This window comes from Acipenser ruthenus, chromosome 4, assembly GCF_902713425.1.
Source record: "Acipenser ruthenus chromosome 4, fAciRut3.2 maternal haplotype, whole genome shotgun sequence".
Classification (NCBI taxonomy): domain Eukaryota; kingdom Metazoa; phylum Chordata; class Actinopteri; order Acipenseriformes; family Acipenseridae; genus Acipenser; species Acipenser ruthenus.
Genome location: NC_081192.1, coordinates 17,840,751 through 17,861,209, shown reverse-complemented (window position 1 = coordinate 17,861,209; position 20,459 = coordinate 17,840,751). Strand labels below are relative to the sequence as shown.

Below are 20,459 nucleotides of genomic sequence, written 5' to 3'. Positions count from 1 at the left end.
ATCAGGCTTAAAGAGCATTGAAAGCGAGAGAGAACAAGTGGGTCTAAGTTGGTATAAGTTTGGCTATATTTCTCAAATGGTAAAAACATGCTTTAGTAACTTCAGGATCAATGATGACCCCCAAACTCATTTCTAGTTTATGTTTTGATGTGACTGCAAGGGTCGAGCTTGTTTAACCCCACATTACCTTTTAGTTGCTTCTGTGATCCCACTAGCATAACCTCTGTTTTATCTGATTTCAACATTAGAAAATTCTGTGACAGCCAATGCTTGGTGTCTGTAAGACAAGTAGCTAATAACACCCAGGCAGAAGAAATTCCTGGCTTTACCGACAAATATAGCTGGGTATCATCAGCATAGCAATGGAAGTTCACTCCGTGTCTGCGGATAATGTCACTTAACGGTAGCATATATAATGAAAACATTTCATCTTACGAGTTGAATCATTGTATCACTGAACCACAGTGAGCTTTTGATTGGTGCTATGGTATCTAAGATACCAGTCAAGGTGGTGTTGTAGGTATTAACCAGCTCATCTACTGATAAGGACTCTGAGAGGTGGTAATGAACTCAAGGCATCAGAAAGCTTAACAACAGTTGAAGAATTAATTACTCGGGATTTAAATGTACGGTCCACAGTCTTTGTAGATACTGGCAGATTCACCTCAAAAAGAATGGCAAGATGATCAGAAATAGTAAGATCTAGGGTTATGATGTTCTTAACAGCTAGACCATGAGAAATTACCAGATCTAAAGTATGGCCACGATTATGCGTAGAACATTTGACATGCAGGATATAATCTAAGGAATCCAGTAGCCTCAAAAATTCCAAGGAGTTAGAATCAGAATCCATGTCAACATGAAGGTTAAAATCACCCAATAAAAGAATCCTATCATATTAGGTGGTCGATAAATAATTAAAATATGAACAAGTAATGGACTGTTTAATGTCAATGTTAAAAACTTCAAAAGATGAATAACCTTCAACAATTTCCTGTTTGATTTTCTGTAGTGAAGTTCACTACAGAAAACAGTAGCAAGTCCACCTCCCCGCCCAGTAGAGCGAGCTTTCTGGAAAAAATAATAGTTAGGTGGAGAAGCCTCAATCAGGGAAACATTGTCATTCGGTCCAAGCCAAGTTTCAGTTATTATTATTATTTCTCAGCAGACACCCTTATCCAGGGCGACTTACAATTGTTACAAGATATCACATTATTTTTACATACAATTACATTATTTTTTACACATTATTTTTACATACAATTACCCTTTTATACAGTTGGGTTTTTACTGGCGCAATCTAGGTAAAGGACCTTGCTCAAGGGTACAGCAGCAGTGTCCCCCACCTGGGATTGAACCCACGACCCTCCGGTCAAGAGTCCAGAGCCCTAACCACTACTCCACACTTCAATCCTGACAAGTCACTAATTAACAGAGCCTTATTAGACAGAGACCTGACATAAAATAAACCTAGGCGTAAATTGGTCCAATCAAGAGCATGTGGTTGAGCAGGGGTAATAGGAATTTGATGAAGGTTACTGTAGCATACACCTCTGTGTTTACTCAGTGGGTAGCGGGAATGGAAGGATACTTTTAACCTGAATTTGACATGCCTCTTTAGATTCCCTCCCCTCCCCAGTTCCTAGTTTAAATACCTTGCTAGGTGATGTTCGATGTTATCAGCTACAGGAATTTCAGCACAGATGGAAATATTGAACAACATGATGTGTAATTTAAAAGGGAAGGCAAACAAGCTTTCAATAGATGTATAACTTGCAAGGGTTTGAGACGATCAGAATTCTGCACTGCAGGTTGACATTTTCAAAGAATGTTCGAGAAAACCATACACATTTTTGTCAAAAAAGGACTTTTTTGACACCCTGCCAAAACCGAACGGCAAGGTAGAGATCAAATACTTTTGGTAAAAAACTGACACATAATCTGAGGAATATTATGAGCCGTCTTAAACACTTCTAGCTCAGGTGGAACACATTCTTCAGCCATTTGAACTCAGTGTCCAAAAACAGCTCAAAACATGATTCATTGTGCCCTTTGACGTCTGATAATGTCACATGATCATATTACCCCACACTGTGACATATTCAATAAAAACACAAGTCTCTTCAATGCAATGATACCACTTTTGTGTTAATCCAATGTGTAAAACTCTAGTTACGGTCATTTGTCTTACCACCACACCTAACATTTTAAAATATTAATTTCAGGTAAATTATATGAAAAACTGCCTCTATTTTACCACATTGCCAATGACGTACCCACCCTAGAAAGATGTATTAGGACCTAGTCTGTCTCAAAAACACAGAAAAAAATTCTCTACCGGGAGTTGCGGTTTATCGCCAAATTTGGTACTCAGATGATAGTCTATTATAAATCCCAGCCCTTCTTGCACACACCAACCAGTCAGCCAAGTATTTAAGGTCCTAATTCTACTGAATACTTCAACCCCACCACCACCAATAGGTGGTAGACCTGAGAGAATAATTCTGCATCCTAACTTTTTCAGCTGTCTTGTTAATGATTTAAACTCCTCTTTCAGAATCTCAGATTTTCTGTTCCTTATGTAATTTTCACGAGCATGTACAATGAACACAGACTCTTTTTTGTGATTTAATAATCTGTGCACTCTTGATTTAATACCCTTTACTTTTTCTCCAGGGAGGCAGGTAACAACCCTATTTACGGGATCTTTATGGCTAAAATCACCGTGGACACAGCGTATAATTGAATCACCTACTAACAACACCTCACCCCTGTGTTCATCCAGCACTAGGTCGTCATTGCTCAGTGCTTGGACTCTATTAGCTAGATCAATCTCCTCTCTGTGTTGACGGCTCGGTGTCGTCCTCCTCTTTGTACTTTAACAGTTACCCAATCCCCACTCACTTCCTGCCTTTCCTCCATGTTTGCCTTCTCAGGCCCCTCTACACATACAGTTCCACAATGACACACCTCAGTCTATTTAAAGCAGTTGCATGGAATACCGTCACTGTCTCCAAATAGTGATGAAATCAGTTGAATAGATCCTAGAGTGTTGCTCTGCAGTTGTTTGTTAATTAACTGCTTTGTTTCTTGAATAAATGAGGAAACCTCTCTAAGGTAAATCTATTTTCCCACCCAAACACTGACATTAAAACCTAAAATAATGATCCCAAATCTATTCTTAAATCTGCACTCATTTTTCGTGACACTGTAGTAGCTTTCAGAATGACACTTGCCTACTTTGTCAGATAATAAACAGTAAGTCAATCACCAGACATTGATGATAGAGAGAATGTAATTAGCAAAAATGAGTGCAATAAACATAGCAGATTGACCATTCAAGACAAACGTTTTTCTGGTAATCATGTTTGGCTTTTTGCTGACAACACTCAACTCAATATCTCAAGACAGCAATCTGTTACATTTCAGACTTGAACTAGACATGCAGAGCTGAAGACAAAAAGATAATGCGGTTACATATTGGACTGCATATTGGAAGCACATGTAAATACAAGCGGCTTAAAGTAGATTACAGTCCAAATTGTCATTTGCTCATTTTTTTCATAAAGAAAAAAAGAATACTAAACCATAAATTATTTGTTAAACCCAGTGGATGTCTTCTTGAATATTTAGTACAAATCATTATTTTTTCTTGTTTGTCTCTTTTAGGTCAGTTTAAACTGCTGGAACAAGACCGAGATATAAAGGAACCTGTGCAATACTTCAACAGTGTGGAGGAGGTGGCAAAGGCATTTCCTGAGCGGGTTTACGTCATGGAGGAAATAACATTCAACGTTAAGGTCAGAATGAAGAACAAATATTTATGAGCACCTATCAGATAAATCACCGACACTCACGAGATATAAGTTAAACATTTTCAGGACTAGAACATTAGGATGATTTGTTTTTATAGAAAAACCTAAACACCCAAATACAGTGGGATGTTTTGTAAAGCAGGTCATGAAACATAATTGCAATAAATCTGCCTCATGCAGGTTGCCTGAGCGAATCTTTCGTACATTTTTATTTAAAAAATGAGACTAAAATCCCACCCATAAAAGCTCTTTGAAACACGTTTATTCAAAACATTTGCAAATTATTTATTAAGAGTTGCGTTTGAGATAATTTTTAGTCTACACATAAGCTAGTTGAAGTGACAGTTATTATAATGTTGTAGCCCTAATAATAATAAAAACAATACACATTTATATTAAAAAAAAAAAACAGTAAAATGCAGTTCTGTTTGGTTCTTGTTGCCACACTATACTGAAATATGCTTTTTGCAACGTTTCTCAGAAGTGGTTGATATTTTATTAATTGAAATATGTCTTTTTTTCTATTAATACAGTATGGTTACCGTAACATAAAGAATGAATACATGAAAGAATAGCCTATTGCAAAATGCCTATTCTCCTGCATTGTCAGTACAGTTCAGATTCATTGTCCAGGTGACAACTATTGCCAGCAAGGGTTTGTATTGCAATTGGTGTTGGGAAACACATCCATAGCATACTGCTTGGGAGAACTCTCGAGTAACAATAAATAGGTGCATCCAGTGATGTTTATCGGGGTGCACCTGATTGGAAAGCATAAAGACACTAATTTAGGGACTGCAGCGAACTGTGTCACCAAGATAACAGTTGACCGAAGCAATTCCAAATTCCTGAAATTTATTTCAAGTGATGCTGGAAGATAGGAAACAGCACATCAAGATCCAATATATCTTACAGGTATTGTTATGTGGACGTGATACTCTTTAAAATTATTAAAAGAGACCCAGTGTGTCTTTAAAAGTGTTTAAAAGTACAGGTTTGGTCCTAATTTTATATTTTAACATAGATGGTATTTAGATCTGTCACTGTTTTACATAACAACAACAATACCTTTAGCACAGTTTGTGTTTTTCAACATAAAGAATGAACCATAACTCAACTCTCTGTACAGATCTGGACAGAAGTGTTTACAGCACACACCCTAACGTGGGTGTGATTTGCATAGTGTGGAAAAAGAGTTAAGAATTTTTATATGTAAACATAAATTGCTTAACAGCTTTACGGTTATATAAAAGTTTCAAAACTATCTATAAACCTCTGAGTCACTCAGTAGAGCAGTGTTTCCTATGAAAAGTTTGCTTACATTACTTAATCCTGACATATACAGTACACTAAGGCTGTTTTCTCATACCTCTACTCTGACCCAAGGTTTTCAGCACTGAACTGGTGGTGGTCAGAGGCTGTCATTTGTAGTAGATATTTTATGGGTTAGTGTAATAGATATGTCATGGGTTAGAGTAGTATTGTCAGACTGTACAATACCATCAGCAAAATTCCAATAACGTCTGAACTTGAAAATCCTCCCACAGTCGATAAACAGAGATAACATGCCCACAGAGAGCATCAGGAGCTCTGTAAAATGAGTGCCATACTAATGACTGAAACACTAGAAAAGTTTTGGACAGATTTATAAATTGACATGGGTTGTGAGCAAAGGTTCCTTATGCAGGTAAATTCAAACCCACTTGGATGCCAATAAGAACATAAGACCATAAGAAAGTTTACAAACGAGAGGAGGCCATTCAGCCCATCTCGCTCGTTTGGTTGTTAGTAGCTTATTGATCCCAGAATCCCATCAAGCAGCTTCTTGAAGGATCTCAGGGTTTCAGCTTCAACAACATTACTGGGGAGTTGGTTCCAGACCCTCACAATTCTCTGTGTAAAAAAGTGCCTCCTATCTTCTGTTCTGAAATGAATTGGGCATGTTCAGCTCAGTAATTTTTAACAGGGTGTTCAACACATCAATTCACAAATTAACCTTCAGACTTTTATCTCTATGTTCAGTGTTGCCGTGATGTCATGGCTCGAAGGTGACTTTGCATTTGGTCAGGGATTATATGGTGCTCAGTCAAAACTACAGTATCTCTTCCTGGTTAGAGAGTGAAAATTAAAGATCTTTCAATTCAGTCACTCAACATGTACACACAATTATCTTCTTTTAATAAAACATTTTAATAATGCAAGTTATTCGGCACAATGAGACACTAGAAACTAATTACATTGCTTATTTCTTAAAAGGAAAAAAAAAAAAAAAGGGACATATCAGTGCCTGTAACCGAGGAACAGTAGTTGGTGTTCAAAAAGTTAACTGAAAAGATACTTGTATATTATTTTGATATATTTTATAGTACTGTTAGAAAATACTGTATTTGTTACCAATTAAAAACAAGTAAAGTACAATATAAATATGTCTAGAGGGTCCACATACAAATGAAAAATGCTATTAAACAGCAATAGATACGATGATTTTCAGTTTCCTGAAAGGAGCCTTGGCCGGCCCATGTGAGAGAGCTATAGTTCTTGCTGGAAAGAAAAGCAACACATGTTATACGTGCATGTTTAAACACGGAGACCACTGTGGATTAAATCTGGTCCAATAAGCTTTTTGACAGTGTGTTAAAAATTATTAGGGACTCATGTTGTGTGTAAGTAGAACTCTGAATTGTTTCCTGAATTTGTCTATAGGAAGCAATAAAGATTGTTTAAATACTGAAAAGCTGTTTGACTTCCTGTCAGGAAACTGTGACTGAAATAATAAGCACACAAAGCCAGACTCAAGAAAACTTGCTTTGATCAAATACTCTTCCAGACAAACGTTTTCAACTTTTGTTTTTGTTCTTCGCCCTCTAAATTTAAATGGAAACTTTAGATTGTATAGGCATGATTTTTTAATTCCTTGTTTCTGAAACATTACACACAAACACCCCAAGCCAGACAAGGCCTAAACTACATTAGGTGTGTCTGTATAATTCTCTACTGTTGTCTCTGCTTAAATCATTATTTCTCATGCTTACTGACTAAGCGCGTTCAAAAAAAAGAAAAATGCTTCTGGATAAACTTATGGGGATGTAATGTGGTGACGCTTATTCAAATTCCACTGAGCACTAAAGCTTGTATGATGAAGAACTGTGCACTGAAATTCTATATAACACTGATGTGCTTCCACATCTCAGTTGCCCACAATTAGCTTTGTGGAGTATTTTCAGAAGCCATTTTAGCTGTAACTGTTAGTAAGCATGGCAACTAATGATCTAAACAACAATGTAAAACACACATTAAATATTAGGATCCCATTACTTCTCCTTTTCTTCGGTTTATACAATTTTGTCTAGGCAAAGATGCAAGCCTGTTTGTTTTTATAAAGCAACTAAGAGTTTTGACTGAAGTGGAGATAAGAACTAACTAACTAACTATACTACATATACATGGTTAATTTACTCTTCATTCAAAATGTTATATCATTAACCAAAAAATGTTGCCAACAGTTTACACTTGACAAGTGGTATTCTTCTTTCATGAAGGTAAAGCAATAAAAAGTTTAAGTGAAAATCATAAATGAAAAATAAAATCTTTCAGAGAACCCTGAAACCAAAACACTAAGTGAACCAAGCCAGACAGGAAAACTACACATAGCTCTATGCGAGAAAAGAGCAGAAGTATTTGAGTACTTTGTGGTTTAAAAATAGCTTGCCAGTAGCTCTTTATAGATTTAAACATTACAAAAATGTGGTTTTATATCTGTTTCTAGGTTGCTTCAGGAGAATGTAATGAGGACACAGAAGTCTACAACATCACTCTGAGCACGGGGGACGAATTGACTCTAATGGGACAGGCAGAGATCCTGTATGCAAAAACATCAAGGGAGAAGTCCAGACTTAACACCATCTTTAAAAAGATTGGGAAACTAAACTCCATCAGCAAGCTGGGCCGTGGCAAGATGCCGTGCCTCATCTGTATGAACCACAGGACCAACGAGAGCATCAGCCTCCCATTCCAATGTAAAGGCCGCTTCAGCACACGCAGCCCGCTGGAGATCCAGATGCAAGAAGGGGAGCACACCATCCGTAACATTGTTGAAAAGACCAGGCTGCCTGTTAATGTCATTGTGCCCAGCACCCCTCCCAGGAACCAGTATGACCTGCATCTCATCCGGGAGGGTCACCGGTATAAGTTTGTCAACATCCAGACGAAGACGGTGGTGGTCTGCATCGTGCTGCGCAGCAACAAACTCATCCCTACCCACTTTCCCCTGCACTTGGCCGTGCCAAAGTTCACCATTCCAGAGGGCTTTCTGAAAAATGAGTCCTGGCTGGAGACCATGGTCCACCGGTGGTTAAGCTTTTGCCAGGAGCAGTTTGACATTGACGAGTACTCGAGGGCGGTACGGGACGTCCGGGTGGACTGGAACGAAGACTGCAAGAGCCCCAAGAAGAACAGCAGCTGCCCCGGTCACAGCCACATGCCGAGCTCTCTGAGCTCCGCCCGTGATGAACTGACTCAGTCCTTCCACAGACTCTCTGTTTGCGTGTACGGAAACAACCTGCACGGCAACAGTGAGGTCTACCTTCAGGGGTGCAAGAACCTCTGTGGGGATTGGGCTTTGCTTTCTCACGATTCCATGCATTGCACTGACTCAGGTGACAGCGGGAGCGACTACCTTTTCCCTGAGGTGACCGAAGAACCCGGACAGTTATTCCCCACAAAGTCTGAGATTCCTTATGAGGAGCTGTGGTTGGATCAGGTAGTGGGGAGACACGCTGGACAGACTGTGTCTTGCTCTGCTGTTGAAATAAACAAATGTAATGGCAACAGAAGCTCCATTCAGTTAAAAGGTACCTCAACATCTTCTTTGCCTGCCCCAGGGCCAGCCAGCTCAGCTAAGGTTTCTGAAATATCTCTACCTCCACCTCCAGTGCCTCCAAAGTCTGAAGCTGTAAGTACCTTTTTTTTAACTGTTAAGTACTAAATAGATATGCTTGAAAGCAATGCATGCAATTTTAGTAGGGGACACATATCCCAGCAACTGACATGTAGTATGCATGTATGAATTAATAATATCTGCCATTTCCATTAGACTTCAGATGCTATTATCCCCAGCAGTATAATAACTTTTAATCACATTACATATATATAGCAAGTTATTTAGAGAATTACATTCTGGGGATATTTAGGGTGGCTGTCTGTCTATACATTTGTTGATATTACTTGAACTCAGGAATGTACATACTGTAAATCAAAGGGGGGGGGCGGGGGGGGGCTCAGGGCCGCCCCCCTTAGCCATAGACGCGATTACAATTGTGTTTTTTCTGTATTACCGACTACAAATTCATGATATATTCATATACACGTACTGTACGGAAGCACTGACTGCAGCAAACATCGCTTCCCTTCCACCCAATGAAACCATTTACACAGCTGACCAAATGCGACCAATGAAAACCACACTTACAAAGGCTAGCTGACAAAATGCAACCAATTAAAACTATGTATGTAGGTGATAGCAACGTTTTCCAATTTAGAAAAAAGCACGGTTTGCTTCTAGTTGAAATTAAATATGACAAAAAATAAAATAACACTAATATAATTAGCCTTATTAGAAAGTTAAACATTTGATTTGACGGTTGAATTTTCTTTTGAGCTCATCACTATGGTTACTGCTGAGTACATAATTACTGCATAAAAACAAAGTAAAAAAAAAAAAAAAAAGGCTTGGAAGAAAAGTTAAAAGCTATTGATCGAGTCAAAAGTGAGGCTAAACAACTGGTTGTTGTTCGTGATTTAAAAGTTGGCAAATGCAAATCAATTATGAGAGGATGGATAAAAGTGTTTTGGCCCAACATCCGTGTGAACAAGAAAAACAAGCAGAAAAAGGCCACTGAAAGTACCCCTTTGTACACTGCCTGACTGACTAACAAGTAAGTCACAGGTTTTATTTATTTGTATTTATTATAATAGGCAGTGCTTAATTTGTAAAGAAAGAGGTGCCGGGGCGCAAACAATGACAATAACACCTGTTCTACATCCTATACAAAGTAGTAGAATGTGTGGAGAAATTAATTAAAGGCAACCGCAGGACAAATAATAAATAAATAAATAAATAAATCCTGTAAACATGTTTTTAGTTATGGTTTTACATTTAAATGGCTTAAAAAATAAACAAATTAAAAGGCATTCAGAGGACTCCAGAAGGACGACAATGATTAAAAAAAAATAAAAAATACGCACCCCAACACGAACATTGGTTGACCCACAGTCTGCACGATGTGTATGCAACAGAAGCCGCTGGGAGATTACAAAAATGATTACTTAAACTCAGGCTAGGTAGTTTTTATCTTAGTATGTTTTTATTCTCTATTAATTAAATTATATTCATTGAAAAAGGCAAGAGAACCAGATCGTTATTATTTTTTATTGTTTTGGTTTAATATAATAATAGCAGGCTAATGTTCCTATTGAAGTAGGCTACAATATATTTTCTTATTAAAAAGTTGTCTTTTTCTTTGTTGAAATTAATGTTCATCTTTTATATTTTGTTGTATACTACTCATTTAATCAAACCAAGTAGTGTAAGAAGTTGCTTGTAATGTTCATGACGTTTTTCAAATCAAGTAAGCTTATTTGTGTATAAAAAAAGACAATAGAGTTGCAGCCAGTGTCATCTTACTTAAAGGCACTCAAGCAGAAATCGTAAAGTAATTTAAACTAGGCTACAAACGTAAAAGTGGTCTTTTTAGCGCGCAGGCAAGAACTTGCAGACTTGATACAACCGTGTTGAGAATTTTAAAAGAATATGACTGCACAGCACTGATAATAGGTAACATTACTGTTGTGGTGTGTGCAATCTGTTACTTTTACCCTACTGTAAACAGTGATTGCCCGTTCTCATCTAGCAAGACTGCATAAACTGAAAAGCTTATATTAAGTTTACACTATGGTGTACTGTATTATTAGCCTCCTATTTCTATGTGTTACTGGATGTATTGCTGCCCTGTTTATAATATCTCAGACCCACGGTAAAACGAGTTTGATTGTATAGTATTTGTGATTTTTTTTTTCTTTTGTGGGTCTCACTATAGCTCTTTTTTTTTTTTTTTTTTTTTTTTTAAGGTGAGGAATGTGTTACTGGCATTATTGTTATGCTAGGTTGGGGAAAAGTAGACTAGCATCCACAGACCTCAATAAGTGACCACTGACCAGAAATGTAAGTGGTGATCAGATTGCAAAAGTAATTAGGGTGAAGCTATATATTAATTAGTTATCAGTTATCAATAAAGCTCAGTAAGACGTTCAAACCAATTCTATGTAATACATACTGTACATGTATTTTTCTTTTTAACTACAGATTTAAGGCTGACATTTAACTGCTCCCCTTTCTGCCCTTTATTTTTATTCTAAAGAATATGCAGTGCAGATAATGAATTGATAAATGTTGACTGTCTCCTTTTCAAAAACTTTATAGACTAGAGTTATTGCTGTGTGGGAGGATTTTACACACAGAAGTTGTCAAGGTGATGTCACCACTGGTTAACATAAGACTCCTGACCTAGTTTGAACTGTGTGAAATGGCAGGTGGGTAACTGTTTAATGTATTAACCCCTTCATGTCCCTCACTACTGGATAAGTGCTTCACAGATATAAGGAGAATGTAAAGTGTGACCGGCGCCACTACATATGTACATCTCTGCGGGGGCTAATAACACAGAGTTAAAGGGGAACCCAAACAGGAAAAAAAAATCGAATAAAAAATACTGATAATTACTCCATGTGGTCCGTATTTAAAGACAAAATAAAAAATAAAATAAAATAAAAACTGGTATTTTTGCCCCAAGCAAAAAATCTTGTGACCTTGACCAGTGACGTCATAGAGTGAACACCTTAAGTGTTGGACAATGCAGCTGCAATAGAGACAGACTACGACAGCAGCTCTGATTCAGATTTGGTGTCTCTATATTCAGAAACAACGTACAATAATAAAAGCCTTATGGAGCAACTATCTTCAGATGACCTGATAGTCCTATCATTTTGAGCCGTACGCGAGCGAAACGGATGAAACGTAAAATAGCAGCGATCAAGACAATCTTGTTATCGTTTAAACAACCCTGCCTGGTAAGGGTTTTTGCTGGGTACCATATCTTTGTAAAACAAAAATGTAAGTTAGCTAATAATAAAAAAACAAAAACTCACCTATTCAGAAACGCTTCTTCAAATTCCGCTAGACAGAGCCAAAACCACAGCAATGTAGATGCACAGATTCCCGAATACAAACGAGAATAAAGGCCTAATTCCACTGGTATGTATTTTAATAATGACCCTCCGGTTACATGCGTAACCTGTTATCCAGACTGCAACCCAGTATGTCTCAACCGCGGGGTGCTGGTAGGGTTGCCACCCGGGCAGTTTTTCACCGGCCTTTGTTTATGAATTTGCCGGTTGCTAGGGGGATAGCTAATGTTAAACGTTTCTGTGTCCAACTAAAGACCATTGCTGCAGTGTTGCCATTTCCCAAGTTTAAGCAATAACTAAAATGCTGAAAATACAGCAGCTGTCTGCCTCTATTCTGCCCACCAACACGCAAAAGCACCCCGCGCACGCGCGTGTGTGTGTGTGAGAGAGAGTCAGGCGAGAGTACTTAGTGTGAGGTGAGAGTGAGGGGATGTGCGAGGCGAGAGAAGTAACCGTTTTGATTTAAGTAATGTGTGTGATAGGAGTAAATAAAAATTAAACAATATGACGATCGGGGTGAAGGTGCATCATTGAGTGATCCTACTACCCCCCCTGAAAAAGAAATCTCGCATCAGTAACTGCACATTCAACGACAACTGGTTAAATGCAACAGAGTTCAAAGACTGGCTGGCAAAATGTGCTGATAAAACAAAAGCCCATTGTACAATTTGTCAGTTTGTCTTTACGGTAAAATATGATGGAGTTGATGCTGTTTGGAATCATTCAGCTGGAAAAAAACACCAAACAGCGGTTCAGAGTGCTAAACAGAATGCATGCATAACATTTTTCTCACAGAGAAACACTGTTAAAGAGGATGCTGTGTTTGCAAGTGAATTGGCCTGCGTCTTTCATGGAGTGAAGCACAGCTACAGTTTTTTGTCAGTGGACTGTGGCAGCTAATTAGCTACACGGCTGCATGCCGATTCCGTTGTGGCAAGTAAGATGAAGATGGGAAGAACTAAAATCGAAAGTCTCGTTGAGAATGTACTCGGGCCATTTTATGTGGAAACAGCCGTCAAAAGATGAAAATAAAGCGGTTCTCTCTTTGCAGTTGCTACTGATGCTTCAAATAAAGGAAGCCAAAAGTTTTTTTCCTTTGGCTGCTCATTTTGTTGATAAACAACGTCCTTTTGGATTTTTATGAAAAAGCAGATGAGACATCAGAGTCGATTGCAGGACGTATAGTTAGTGCCATGAACGAGCTTGGGTTGGACAAGAAAAATGTCAGTGCTTATGGAGCCGACAACACACCAGTGAATTACGGTAAGAACTGTTCTGTGTTTGCTAAACTGAAAGCAATTCAACCACTGATGGTTCAAGCTAACTGCAACTGTCACATTTTACACAATGCAGCCATAAATTGCATGAAAGCCCTCAGCTTTGACGTGGAAGGTTTGGTTTTGAAGATTTTCAATGAGTTTTCATGCAGTGCAAAGAAAGTAGAACGTCTTAAAACCTGCTTTGAATTTGTGGAACAAGAATATTGCAAAGTGCTTTTGCATGTGCCCACTCGCTGGCTAAGCCTCTTTACTGCAGTTGAAAGGCTTCTGCTGAACTGGGAAGCTATCAAGGTGTACTTCTTGGAGCTTGGAGAATAGGACTTACAGGCTGATTTGGAGAGCATGAGTTTAGTGACAAGTTGACACTTGCGAAGTGCTACATTTATTTTGTGCATTTTCTCATGGCCATCTTTCAGAAGTCAATCTCCATTCTTGAAAATGGTTCTACGAATGCCACAGAACTTTTCGATCTCATGTCGCATGTCAGAAGCCAGCTGACTGACAGAGAAAATTACAAGTTTTTTGGTTACCAGGTAAACAAAGCTTTGCCACACTTGCCTAGAGAGGCCCAGCAAATTCAGAAATGAAGCAAAGGATGTGTCCAATCGAGCAGTAGCGTATCTGGAGAAATGGTTTTCTTTCGAAGACTCTCCATTAAGTCATTTTCATGCAAACTTCAAGAGAGTGCCTCATTTGATGACTTAACGAAGCTGCAAGACCTGAAATTGAGTGCTGCTATTGTCCTGGGCGGGGATGCTATGCACAGGGAGTTCTGTCTCTTACACACTGCTGCCCTGCTATAATAGAAGATGACTCACTCATCGCTCCTGCTGATAAGTGGCATTTTTCAGGAAGGTAGAAACCCCAAACATCTTGAAAATTGTTCAGCATGTGTTTTCTGTGCCATGAATGCATTCGTGGAGCGAGTTTTCAGTTTAATTGGAAATCTTTGGACTGACGAGAGGAATCACCTAGGTGTTGAAGAGGTCAAAAGTGAGCTTTTCGTATCTGGAATTCTATGATCATGCCATTAAAAATAAGAAATTGTTGAACACGGCAAAATCAAACAGCAAATACAAATTCAAGAAATAGACTAAATGGACATTTTTATGTATAAAGTTCATGATTTATCAATCTTGTATCTCTGTCTTATTTCTCTAGATACTGTATTTGTCTACCTTTATATGTGTAGAATGCGCTACTATAAGTGTGTGTTGTTGTATATTATTATTATTATTATTATTATTATTATTATTATTATTATTATTATTATTATTATTATTTATTTCTTAGCGGGGGTAGCGGGGTGGGTGTTTTTTGGGCATTTCAAAGGTGGTAACCCTAGGTGCTGGATAGCCTATTACCAGTACTGACAACAGTACAACGCAGACGATTCCAAGAAATTCCGGGATGAGTATGTAAATCATATTTTCCACTTTTGTAAAGTTTTGTATTACATTATTAACATTTACTATCATGAAAACAAGTTAAATGTTAAAAAAAAGCACAGGTTATATTATTTTAGCTGTTTCTGAAACAGAACGGTTAACAACAAAGATACTGTGCCTGTGTAACTCTCATGTTACATGACATCCCACTCCCACGTCAGGCCCCACAAACACAAGACACAACACATCCAGACAAGTTCTTAGATCAAGGATTCCTTTATTACTGTGAAAAGTCAGCTTCGGGTCTGAAAAGTGCAAGCCTGGAGTGATCAAAATAAAACATACGTATAGAGAGGGAGGAGGGGGGGATATATACAATAACTATATACAACCGCCTTTTATTCATTACAGACGTGTGTGTATGTGTGTGTGTGTGTGTGTGTGTGTGTGTGTGTGTGTCTATATATATATATATATATATATATATATATATATATATATATATATATATATATATGTGTGTGTGTGTGTGTGTGTGTGTATATATATATATATATATATCATCAAAATACACAGTGTAAGACTACTATATTACTGTATAGCATAGGGTACAGTTGCATCTTGTTTAGTTGGTTGATTCTGAATAGAATTTGTAAGCGAATGTACGTACCCTCAAGTTCTCCCTTTTTTTAAATGCTGGCCTTACAGCTGGCAGAAATCCTTTCGTTTTGGGGGATGATGTCAACACAGAGGCAGAAGTGTTAAAGGGACTAGGAGCTCTTAAAATAAACAAATCCCCCTGGGCCGGATGAGATCCTCCCAATAGTACTCAAAGAAATTAAAGAAGTTATTTACAAATCGCTAACCAAGATCATGCAACAGTCTCTTGACACAGGGGTTGTACCGACAGACTGGAGAATTGCAAAAGTAATACCGATCCACAAAAAGGGAGACAAAACACAACCAGTTAACTACAGACCAATAAGCCTGACTTCTATTATATGTAAACTTATGGAAACTATAATAAGATCCAAAATGGAAAATTATCTATATGGTAACAGTATCCTGGGAGACAGTCAGCATGGTTTTAGGAAAGGGAGATCGTGTCTAACTAACCTGCTTGATTTTTTTGAGGATGCAGCATCGACAATGGATAATTGCAAAGCATATGACATGGTTTATTTAGATTTCCAGAAAGCTTTTGACAAAGTCCCGCATGAAAGATCAATTCTCAAACTGAACACAGTAGGGTTTCAAGGAAATGCATGCACATGGATTAGGGAGTGGTTGCACAAAGTCACCACACCCCTCTGCAATAAACAGTGGCTGACCAGATTTGTTTGTTTTTTATCAAGCTTGTTACTATGCCCAACACTTGCCACAATAATGGGACTTTGATTGGCCAACATAATCTCAGGTGATAATGTGTTAAAAAACAGCATTTTAATCAAAATATTGTGTATTTCCTATAAAATAGTACCGGTAAAATACTGAATAGTAGACTAAAAATCAGGTATAAATTAGTTAAAAAAAAAAAAAAAAAAAATCCTGTAATTTTTCCAGTAAAATTCAGAATAAACCGGAAATGCAGAACACTAGTTAAACTACACCCCAACTTTTATCACAAGATTTGAGGGCACAGGGCATTTGCATATGTCTGTCTTAACCTTGTAGCTTTCAGTAATACGTAATGCATAAGGAAACCATGTAAACCGTTGCACCCACAAAATAGACATGATTCCATTGTTTAAATCTGCAGCCCCTGGGTTCATATTCATAAACGTATGTAGTAAAGGAATTCCCTTGTCAAATATTGATAACACTAATGCATTTTAAATAATGAGCATCAATACCTATTGTTCATGTTTTAATAAATGCATCTACTGTACATAATACCTCTGTATCCCAGTAGATAGGTTACATTACATTACATTTACTGCAGGTTTACTAGTTCTGTATGTTAAGAATCTGCGGTAGACAGCCATGCAACAGCAGGGATGTACCGATTAGTTTTTTTTTTTTTTTTTTTTTATTATTATTTTTTTTTTATTATCTTTATTTATTTATTTTTAATATATTTGGAAATACAGAATTAGACATGCAAGCTGACTGATTTGATAGTGTTAATGCAGAAGTACAAAAAAATTACCCTATCCTATTTTACAGCTTGTTTTCAATTATATATTTAAAAAACTGGGAGTTCTGCAGACCATAAAAAGCAATACTGAGACCCTAACAGATGTAATGCCAACATGCGTTATCTCTGGAACAGGGTTTTTTTTTTGTTTTCCCCCAAGCCCATCTGTTTGAAACGGGTGACCAAGTTGCTTTTCATTTTCAAAATGGAGTTTAGAACTATGCTGATTGATATTGAAAATGACATGATACATATTCTGTTATTACCGATGCATTAATGCAACACCCTTGATTAAAACATTTACAATTTCAGTCCTTTACATGTGTATTTGAGTATAACACAGATTCTGAATAAATTAGGTTACTAACAAATAATTATACATTTTTGGGAATGACCCATATGCAGGTTTGATCATTTTATATACAGCATATTCAGGTGTAGATTGAAGTGCCTATATGTACAGTATGTATTATTATTTATTTTTTACTAGACACCCTTATCCAGGGCAACTTACAATTGTTACAAGATATCACATTATACATTATTTCACATACAATTACCCATTTATACAGTTGGGTTTTTACTGGAGCAATCTAGGTAAAGTACTTTGCTCAAGGGTACAACAGCAGTGTCCCCCACTGGGGATTGAACCCACAACCCTCTGGTCAAGAGTCCAGAGCCCTAACCACTACTCCACACTGCTGCCCCAAATGCATTTGTTTTTAAATGTATTGGTATTTATATAACTGGCACAGTGTCATCCCTCTCGAGTTTCACCTATAATTTCTAGAGACCCTCAGTCAAAAGCAGTGTAGCATAATGGACAAGATCACTGGGATTAAGAATCTTTCTGTTAAGGTTAACACTCTTATCTCAAGGGAGCCTGTAGGTTATGTTTATCATGGCATGGTTACTATTTTTTTATTTTATTCAAATCATGTGTTTATGGTCTTAGTAACTCGTTTTATTATTTATGTATTTATTTTGTATGTTTGCTATCATTCTGAGTTGCTTTGTTGCTCATCTGATAACCAGAGACTTGTAATCTGTAAAAGGGGTATTTGTAGACTGAATTTTCTTAAAGGTTTTTAGAAGGTTTCATTTTCAATTTTTAATGATTGTGTCATAAAATCTGCAGGTGTTAGATCGGAAGTGTTATGATAGCACACTTAATGCAGATCCGCACTAGAGTAAATTCACTCACATTTCTATTTTTATTTATTTTTAAGTATAAGGATTCTGTATTTCATATAAATTAAACTACTAGGAGATTATTAAGAAAGGAATAGTTAACAAAAACAAACAAAAAAACAACTGAGATTTTGAACTCCACTGTCTTTTTGAATAGGTATTATAAACATGGATGGTGAAACAAGGCAAGAATCCAGGGTAGTTGGCTACATTGATCACACCACTGAGTCAAATGAAATGCCAAATATAAAAAGACAACCATTACTGGCTGGACCCGCTGTCTACTGTGCCCTGCCGAGCAATCAAAGAAGCTTTAGTATCCCCTGCTCGATTAAAAGATGCTTTACTCGCAGGGTTTACGCCCAGAAAGAGCGCTTTACTTTATGGCCCTATTATAGCTTACTCGACTGCAAGCTGGAAAGCGGATGAAAAGCATCTGGGAATCAAAATTTAAATGGCATCTACACTCTCCTATTTGGCATAATAAAGATATTTAGTCTGGTAGACAGCCTTTCTTCTCAATGTCAAGGTCTAAAAAAGGTATCAGTACCTTAAATGATATATTTAATAGGGATGGTCTTCTCAGTTTCCAGGATTTATGTTCAATTTTTGATTTTTTTTTCTATCTAAGACTTCGATCTGCCCTGCGAGCTTATGGGGTTCCCTGGGGGTCTGAACTACAACTACACTCTATAATAAAATGGATTTCCACAGGGGGCTCCTCTAGGGGGTGGTCCCTGAGATTTATTTGCATTTACTTAAAGCCTCTTACAAGTCTTTGTCCTTAACTGCTTTATGGGAAAGAGATTTGGCTATAGCTGATAGACCAATTGAATGGGAAGCAATTTGGGACATCATATTTGGAGCTTCAGAAAACCCTAATCGCCAGTTTAATTCATTTCAAGATTTGCCATAGATCTTATTTAACCCCCATAGAAGCTTCCTTATGGGTATTATTCCGAATCCACACTGTGGGCTTTGCTCTCTAGGTGTTCCTGGTACCTTATTACATGTTTTATGGGAATGCCCAGATGTTTTTGTGTTCTGGGGTCAGGTGGCTTCCACTTTATCTAATCTGATCAGCAGGGACTCAATGACGACTCTAATCTATATCTATGGGTCCAGGTTGCCAGGGGAGGGGGATATATAATATACTGTATGTTATTCAGTTCTGTATGTCAATCCTGAAGAACAAATAAAAATGTGATGTTAAAAAAAGGCATCCGTTACAAAATGCTGATTTTAATTTAGATATACAGTAGAAGTATTGCCATCTGCTAGCAGATCTTATATAAAAAAAAATATGTTCTGTTCTGATAGCAAATAAAGAAATCATAGTGGCCCTTAAGTCTGTCTTTCTTTATTTTTTATCAGGTATTACTATTCGAAATGTATTTTGTATACTTTATGAAAGGTTCTTCATAGAAATATTCAAGGATCAGTATTTGTTATCCAGCTGGGAAGAAGAAACGTTCTGATACAATAGATTTTTTTTTTTTTTATCAGTAATTCACATTTTTTGTACAGAGCACACTTCTGATTATTTGAGGGGGATATGAACTGTACTTTGCACCCCTAGCTAGACCGCTCTTTTCAAAACTAGACCATCTCTGAAAATTTGTTTTGACTCTTCATTCTTTTCTTGACATATATTCATTGGATCTGGGATCTTTTGCATTTCCTTAAATTGGAAAAGATAAAGTTCACACTGATGGGATGTTGCCCAACTCGGACTGCCTTCTGTTCCATAACTTTCTTCTAGAGTAACCAAGCATGACACTCTCTCTTTCACTCCCTCCTTCTCTCTCTATCTTTTATTATTATTATTATTATTATTATTATTATTATTATTATTATTATTATTATTATTATTATTATTTCTTTGTATTGTGATAGCTTATTTATCTCCTTTTAAAAACTTGATAAAAATAATAAACATGATTTTTTTTAAGTATAAGAGTAAAAAACACACAAGGAAATGAAATTTGAAGTTACTTTAACTGACCAAATCAAAGTATATTGAATATAAGTAGGCAAGTCCAATATAAAAAAAAAAATCCAATTGAACCCATTTATACTTCTGTTTAATAAGAAAATGTTGAATGTGTTTCCCGAAGGTAAAAGAAGAATGCAGACTTCTGAATGTCCCACCTGTCCCCCCACGGAGCTCAAAGCCAGCTTCAATGAGCCCTTCCCTCCCTTCACGCACAGCCCAGCTCCAGCAGCAGCAAGCACGCTCCCCCAGCCCAACGCTGTCGTACTACTCATCAGGACTTCACAACATGTGAGCAGGCCAGTGTACCTGTGTGTGTGTGTGTGTGTGTGTGTGTGTGTGTGCCTATGTATATCTATAAACAAACTAAATATTCTAAAATTGTTAGTATTTTACAAACAAAGTAACTAAATA

At 37.3% G+C, this 20,459-nt stretch overlaps 1 protein-coding gene across 1 annotated transcript in view; it reads left to right on the top strand.

The window, feature by feature from the left end:
• The window catches only part of LOC117399748 (GRB2-associated and regulator of MAPK protein-like), a 72,353-nt gene that overhangs the window by 47,557 nt on the left and 4,337 nt on the right, over nucleotides 1-20,459 (top strand). Inside the window, exons 3-5 of the mRNA XM_033999114.3 lie at nucleotides 3,670-3,800; nucleotides 7,582-8,766; nucleotides 20,170-20,336. Coding sequence (XP_033855005.3) covers nucleotides 3,670-3,800; nucleotides 7,582-8,766; nucleotides 20,170-20,336 — 1,483 coding nt within the window. The remainder of the gene's footprint in view (nucleotides 1-3,669; nucleotides 3,801-7,581; nucleotides 8,767-20,169; nucleotides 20,337-20,459) is intronic.